The 8,092-nt window shown below is 37.0% G+C and overlaps 1 protein-coding gene across 1 annotated transcript; it reads left to right on the top strand.

Annotated features, from left to right (window-relative positions):
* Positions 1–908: 908 nt before the first annotated feature.
* On the top strand, positions 909–5,253 carry CBG22489 (the record flags this gene model as incomplete). The annotated part of the gene is made up of 2 exons (XM_045243510.1): positions 909–993; positions 5,189–5,253. The coding sequence occupies 2 exons, from the start codon at positions 909–911 to the stop codon at positions 5,251–5,253; spliced, it is 150 nt and encodes a 49-aa protein (XP_045097583.1).
* Positions 5,254–8,092: the final 2,839 nt, after the last annotated feature.

Here is an 8,092-nt window from a genome sequence, read left to right as displayed (position 1 = left end):
GTAGGTCAAAACTCAAATTCAAGCTAGACTAGTCGTGTTTAGGCTTATTTCGAAGCTCGCAACGCGCCAAACTCAAATATTTAGCTCAAAATCTCTAAAAACCTCGACATTCCAAGTTTTCAGGTGGAACAACCGCCCATACTACTGGGGCTCTAACTACTATCGACAGAGTCCGGGACACACAAACATGTGTCGAATGCCAATTGAGTCAGGTGATCCACAATTTGGAAATATTTATTCCAGGTGACCTTTTCGAAAAATTCAAAAAATTGAAGAAAAATGAGCAATTTTCGGCTAAAATTGGGCGAAAAACCAATTTTCAGAAAGCCCTAAAATTTTTTCAGTCAGTTTTTATAGATTTTCGCTAATATTTTCGAATTTAGCTTTTCTTGAGCTTTGAAATAAGCCTAAACACGGCTATTCTAGCTTTATTTTGAGTTTTGACCTACCAGCCGCTACGCGACCGCAACGCATAGGTCAAAACTCAAAATTGAGCTAGACTAGCCGTGTTTGGGCTTACTTTGAAGCTCCAAACAAAATTCGTATTTTTCTGTGGAAATCGATAGGATGCGACTGAAATTAGAAAAGTTATGGCGTTTTTCCAATTTTTACTTCAAAAATTAAAAGCTACCGTAACTTTCCTAATTTTAATGCTAATCCGATGAAAGTTGAAATTTTTGAAATTTTTGTGGAAAGAGCTTCAAAATGAGCCTAAACACGGGCAGTCTAGCTATCATTTGAATGTTGACCTACCAGCCGCGACTCGCCGCAACGTGTAGGTCAAAACTCAAAGTTGAGCTAAGCTAGCCGTGTTTGGGCTTATTTTGAAGCTCTCAACGTGCCAAATTCAAATTTTCTATTCCAGGACAACTCCCGGCCTCGCGAAATCACATGGGGTTGTGGATACTATGAATATTGCTGTGGATACGAGTGTTGTCGAGGCGGCGGAAGCATGGGATCCGATCGAATCGGTGGTCGAGGATCCTCAATTGGGTACGCCTTAATTATTGTATTTTTGGCGAGACGTCTGATGTTCTAGAACTCCTATTTTTCGAATGTTTCTGTTGTGATTGCCTGAACATTTTCTAGCTTTTTGTGTTTTTTGAAATTTTCCAAAAATCTAAAATTTATTTTTGAATTTTGACTCCAAAATTGAATTCAGCTCGTCAAGAGCTTCAAAATGAACCCAAACACGACCAGGTTTGCTTCAATTTTAATTTTTACCTACGCGATGCGGCCGCGTCGCGGCTGGTAGGTCAAAACTCAAACTTGAGCTAGACTAGTCGTGTTTGGGCTTATTTTAAAGCTCTTAACGCAAGAAATTCAAAAATCCACGTTTCATTGCTCATTTCTGCTAATTTAGAGACAAAATCGGCATACAGTAATCCTCTCACCGCTCAATTCAGCTCCAAAACGCACCAAAAACACACTTTTCCGGGTCATTTTTCAATTTTTTCCTCATTTTTATTGTTAAATTCTCGAAATTTATAATAAAAATGAACTTTTTGTGAAGATCGTTGTTCTGTTAGCTTGTTTGCATGAAAAAATTTCAGAAATTTGAATTTCAAATTTGGTGCCAAACTCAAAAAATTCTGAAATTCCAGACTTTTGGTCCTCATCGCCATTGGATTCTGCTGTGGATTCCCATTGCTAACCCGTTGGATTCGAAGGAGACAATTTGGAGCGGCCGCTTGAATTCTTTTAAAAATGATTTTAGGATTTTTCTCGAATATTATTGATTTTGAAGCTCGGCCCATTTTCAATTTGAACTTGGGGCGTTTAGAGCTTCAAAATGAGCCTAAACTCGGCTAGTTTAGCTTGAATTTAAATTTTGACCTACGCCAAATTCAAATTTAACGTTTTTAAAATTTTTTAAAGTGGGCGGAGCTTAAAAATCTCCAAAATTAAATTTCCATTTTACTACTACGCATCTCACCTCCTTTTCCAGACCAAAAATGTCCCGATCCACGTGTATTTTTCAAAATTTTGTGCTATTTTACTCAAAATAAAATTATTTATTGTCCTAATTTTCCCGTTTCAATATTTTGTGGGTTACTGTAGTTTCAAAAGTCCGCAAACACCGAATTCTCTTAAAATTGAGCTAGGAGATCTAACAAAATGGGTTCCAGACTAGAATTTTATGATAAATTCAGATTTTAAATTGAAAATTAATGTTGGTAAATGATTTGGCTAGAAAATTGGAATTGTCGTAAATTCATGGGTATGCGCCTTTAAATGTAGCCTGAAGAAAGACGTCTAGAGATAGGCTTTTTAAAGGCGCATATCTCAAAAACTAAAAACGTTTTTAAAAAGTTGTAAACTGAAAAAATGTATAAAATTGAATTTCAAACATTTTTGAAGTTGACAATTTTTTGCTAGCTACGGTAATTTTTGAGATATGCGCCTTCAAAAATTGCTTGCGGATAGGCGTCCCCGACTTGGTACAACTCTACTTTTGGGGTTACTGTAGTTTTGGAATGTCCGCAATCACCGAATTTAAAAGAACATGTTGCGGTAAAAAGGTTTATTATCAAAAAAAAATAGATTGATCTCCCGGCGATTCGCTTGAGCGGCATCCCAAACAGTTTGCTCTCCGGGTTTCCTGGAACTCTGCCTGACGTGGCAGTGAGATATCTTCTGAACTTGGCGTGGAGAGTTTGTTCTTGTTGCTCTGAAATGTTCAGATGATTGAACTTCACTACCGCAGCATCGAAGTTCTCCAAGAATTCCACCAATCAAGCAGAATACATAGTGTCCCAATCTGGTTGCTGTAGACTAATGCGTGGAAGAACGTTCTTATAAAAGCTGAAAGGTCGGAAAATTACAAAACAAATTTAAAAAAAAACTACTGTACCTACTTAGTGAAAATGCTCTCAATTGCTTCCATTACGTTTGGTTCATCGAGCCGAAGATGAAGATCCACCCCGTTTCTGTAGAGAGTCTGCACTTTATAACGTACAACTCCGTCTGGAAGATCGTCTGGTAGCCATAGTTATCACTTTTTTCTGAAAATTTCAGAGTAAAAAGAACAAAAGTAGAGTTACATTTTTGTAGTTGACAATTTTTTGGTGCCTACTGTAGTTTTTAAGATATGCGCTTTTAAAGTTAGCGGGCGCTTAGAGAGGAGCTACCGAAAGGGAGAGGGGTGCGCTATCTTCAAAAGCATATATCTCAAAAACTACAAAAGCTACTTAACATTAGTTAATTACAAAAATGTGTCAGTTTCAATGATAAATATTTTTCAGATTCAATGATAAATATTTTTGCAGTTTACAACTTTTTAAAAACTGCCTTGGTTTTTGAGTTATGCGCCTTTAAAGATGGCACCCCTTAGGAGGCTCCTCCTGAAGCTGTAAGAGCGCACCTTCTTTAAAGGCACTTATCTCAAAAAACTACGGTAGCTACTCAATAATGCTCCACTATGAAAATGTGTAAAAACCAATTTTGAATATTTTTGTAGTTTACAAGTTTTTGATAGCTCTCTTGGTTTTGGAGATATGCGTTTTTAAAGTTGGCGCGCGCTTACAGAGGAGCCACCGAGAGGCAGAGAGGGCTCACCATTTTTAAAGGTGCATACCTCAAAAACTACGGTTACTACCGAAAAATGGTCAACTAATAAAATATAGCTATTTTCTTGTTTAGTGTTATCTGAAATTTTCAAACAAATTCAAAAACTATTACTATACTAACATGTTCAGGAAAATCAATTAAACATCCTAATACTCATTCCTTAATTGGTTTTTGGTAGTTTTTAGGAATAAATAGGGGTAGAAATAGTAGATATATTCAGAAAAATAAGGGGAAAACTCTCCAAAATCTATTCATTTTTAGGATTTTTGGAGAATTCCCGAGGATATTTAGACGTCCATTCAGTCAAGACGTCAGAGGGGAGGAATGAAGAGATGTAGGTATCGGGTGGGACCCTCCGGAACCAATAGATCTCTAAAATCAATAGGCTACCTAGTTTTGCAGTCTGTAGGTCACAGTGACGTAGCGTGCTACATTCCCATGTACATCAAGAATAGTGTGTGATGACCACTAAAGTAACTATTGGAAATAACCTATTGATTTTAGGCAGCGTGGCCATTTGAGAGACGCAGAGAAATGTCAGCAGGTGTCATTTATGGATGTGAGATAGTACAACTAATAAGGAGTGTCCTCCAATGCCTGCTAGACACCCGTGATCCCTCATTTCCCTCCTCCGACGACTTTCTGAATAGACGTCTCCCCGGGAACTCTCCAAAAATCCCAAAAATGAATGGATTTTGGAGAGTTTTCCCATTATTTTTCTGAATGTACCTAATATTTCTACTCTTATTTATTCCTAAAAAATTCCAAAAAAACCTAGGAATAAATGGGTTTTCATGGCAGTTTTCTATTTTTATTGATTTTCCTGAAAAGGTTAGTTTTTTTTGTATTGGAAATTTTCAAATTATACTAAAAAAATACAAGAGCTTCATTTTTCTAGTTGACAATTTTTTGATAGCTACCGTAGTTTTTGAGATATGCGCCTTTAAAGATGACGCGCGCTAACAGCTTGAGGAGGAACCTCCTAGGGGGACCTCCATCTTTCAAGGCGCATAACTCAAAAACCAGTAAAGTTAGAAAAAAGTTGTCAACTAGAAAAATGTGTGAAATAACATTTTTAGTCCAGAAATTAACAAGAATTTATATGTACCAGCTGAATTTTTTAATTTTTTTAAAAGTTAAAACTCGTGTTTGAAGAATCTAGTTTCTTTTCTCAATTTATCGAGGAATTGTTAATTTTCAAACTTTTCAATTTTCAGACACTATGTCGCCACCCACCAAGACCAAGGCATATGAAGAACAGCAACTTCGGACTCCCATGAACAACCTGCAGAACCAAGCACACGATCATCCAACCAACCTGTCGAAGCTCTTCTTCTACCACCACCTTCAGCCGTGTCGGAAGTAATCGTCAAAAAAGTCATCACGGTACTTCTCCAACGCCTGGAAAGTGCAAAAAATGGCCGATGAACTGCTGAAAGACTCACAGCAAGCCACTACCAAGGGATTGCAGAACCTTTGGTATATTACGGTTGACAAAAAGGTAATTCTACAATTTTATTAACTAAGAATACGTACAAAAAACTCCAAAACAGTAGAATTTTTTATTGGTTTTTAGGAAATTAACAATATGTTTGCATTATTTCCAGTGAAATCAAAGTTTTCAAATTTCAGTTCTATTCCGACGTCTGCTGCATTTTAAGCTCAATTCCGCACGACTTCTAGACCCCTGTCGATTCCAGAAATGATTTCAATTGCCAAAGAATTCGCACCGGATAGTTACAATGGAGGATACAAGTTTTTCATTCTCATAATAAATAAATGAAGTTGCGTCTCTTTTTTTGATTGTTTGTCACTTTGTCCACACATTTTGAAAAGCTTAAAAGCTAGCCCCTAAAAGTTGTCAACTAGAAAAATGTGTAAAATTTTATGCTGAGTAATTTTACAGTTTACAACATTTTGGTAGCTTTTTTAGTGTTTGAGATATGCGCCTTTAAAGATGCCCTCCCCCTTCGACAGGTCCTCCTCAAGCTGCTAGCGTGCGCCATCTTTAAAGGGACATATCTCAAAAACTAGAAAAGTTAGAAAAAAGTTGTTCATTAATAAAATGTAGCTGATTCCATGGTAAGTATTTTATCAGTTAACACTTTTTTGATATCTTTCACAGGGAATTAGATATATGGACTTCAAATGACAGGTTGGATGCGACTTTGATAGAATCTGAAAGGTTTTGTTCAAAATTCAAAGGCTGGGAATGCTATGAAATAGGTTTTATTGAATTTCGATAAAAAATATGAAGTAAAAAATCGAGAAAAAAATCTAGATTCTGAGAAATCCGAATGCTGAAAATCCATGTGGGTTGTTAACAATTTGCCGAGATCTTAGAATGGTCCACAAACGACGTCTGAAAAAGTATAATTTGAGATGAAATAATAGGATTTAATCGATTTACCTCTTTCTGCATTGATTCTAAATTCCATTTTTCTGGCCTTGTCAAGATCGAAAATTCACCAATTTTTGTGCTCTGGCTCTTGTCTCCAATTAGTATACCTTAGAGAATGCAACCATATGATCCTTCACGTCCGTAGAAACAATAACCAGCTGTCTCGAAGCACGAAAATATTGTATAGCGGGGGTATTGTCCTCTAGTGCTTTTGATGCTCACTACTCCACCTTGCCGTACATAAACTTTGGATTTCCCAGACTTCTACCTGCAATTTTTACTGATTAACATTGATTAAAAAAAAAGATAATTCAACTCACTGCATAGATCACGTTGCAGTTCAACGAACAGTCTTTTGGGTAGACGTAGTAAATAGCGTCGGAATCACAGGTTTTCTGAAAAAATAACGATTTTTAAAGGCGCATAGCTTGAGCTCACCGAAGCGTCATAAATGGGATCATTGTTTGGGGCAGAAGTTGGACTTCACATTGTCGGACCTGTAGATTTGGAAATCCAGAAAAATTACACAAGTCCAGAATGGTTGAGAACAGTGATGCTGAGCTGGATGGGATTTGCTGATTCCGAAATACAGACTTCCAAAATGTTCTGAAGCAGTCCAGAGTGGTGGAGAACATTTGAAATTTGGTTTTTAGACTCTTAAATTTTTTTTTACTTATTTTTCTAGTTGACAACTTTTTCCTAACTTTATTAGTTCTTGAGATATGCGCCTTTAAAGATGGTGCCTCCGTAGGAGGCCCCTCCTCAAGCTGTAGGCGTGCGCCATCTTTAAAGGCGCGTATCTCAAAAACTACAGTAGCTACCAAAAGATTGTCAACTACAAAATTGTCTAAAATTCAATTTTAAACAATTTTGCAATTTATAACTTTTGTATAGCTTCTTTGGTTTTTGAGTTATGCGCCTTTAAAGATGGTGCCCCCGTAGGAGGCCCCTCCTCAAGCTGTAGGCGCGCGCCATCATTAAAGGCGCGTATCTCAAAAACTACAGTAGCTACCAAAAGATTGTCAACTACAAAATTGTTTAAAATTCAATTTTAAACAATTTTGCAATTTATAACCTTTGTATAGCTTCTTTGGTTTTTGAGTTATGCGCCTTTAAAGATGGTGCGCCATAGGAGGCTCCTTCTCAAGTTGCGCTATCTTTAAAAGCACATATCTCGAAAACTACTGTAGCTATTGAAAAAGCGTCAATTACAAAATTAAAGCTCTTTTCTTTTTTAGTTTAGTCTGAAAATTTGAGACAACTTCAATAACTAACCTTCTCAGAAAAATCAAAGTAAACTTCCAAAAACCCAAAGGGGGTTTTTTTAGTAAGTTCCTAGGGAATAAATAGGGGGTTATGTAGGTATAAGGGGGGTTATATAAGTATTAATCTTCAAAAAAATAAGGGAAAACGCCTCCAAAATCCATTCATTTTTAGGATTTTTGGAGAATTTCCTGGGAAATTGAGACGTCCATTCAGTCAGGTCGTCGTAGGGGAGAAATGAGGGGTCTTGGCTGGTGTAGGAGCGCCGGAACGAAGCTCCGCCCAATTTTCTTAGGGAAGCTTCTCGAATTATAGTTGCATGTGTTCTATCTTTTCAGATATTCATTGCTCTATTTGCCCGCTTTTTTGGCTCTTTTTAGAAATTTTATTGCTTCTGAACACGCAATCGCTTCTTCTTCTTCTTCTCCTTCTGACATCTCTCCGAATAGACCCCTCGTTACAAATGTATGGGGTTCTACTGGAACCTCTAAAGCTTCTTCTTCTTCCTTTTGTTACACTCTACGACCTGAGAGAGCATATAAAAGGAGAGAGGGAAAAGGAGCAGATGTCGGTCAGCTTTGAGCTTAACTATCTCGGTTCCTGTGAAAGATATCAAAAAGTGGTCAACTAATAAATTCTTTATCATAATATCAGCAACATTTTATCAGTTGACTGTTTTTTGATATCTTTCACAGGAATTGAGATAATTGAGCTCAAAAGACTTTAAAGATGTCGCACGCTTTCGGCTTGAGGATAAGCCAATGAGCAATGGGGAGAGAAGGCGCACCATCTTTAAAGGCGCATATCTCAAAAACTAAATGAGATTTAAAAAGTTGTCAATTCTGAAAAAGTGTAGAA

This window comes from Caenorhabditis briggsae (genome assembly GCF_000004555.2).
Source record: "Caenorhabditis briggsae complete genome, chrIII, whole genome shotgun sequence".
In the NCBI taxonomy this organism is placed as follows: Eukaryota; Metazoa; Nematoda; class Chromadorea; order Rhabditida; family Rhabditidae; genus Caenorhabditis; species Caenorhabditis briggsae.
This window is presented reverse-complemented; position numbering and strand designations above follow the sequence as displayed.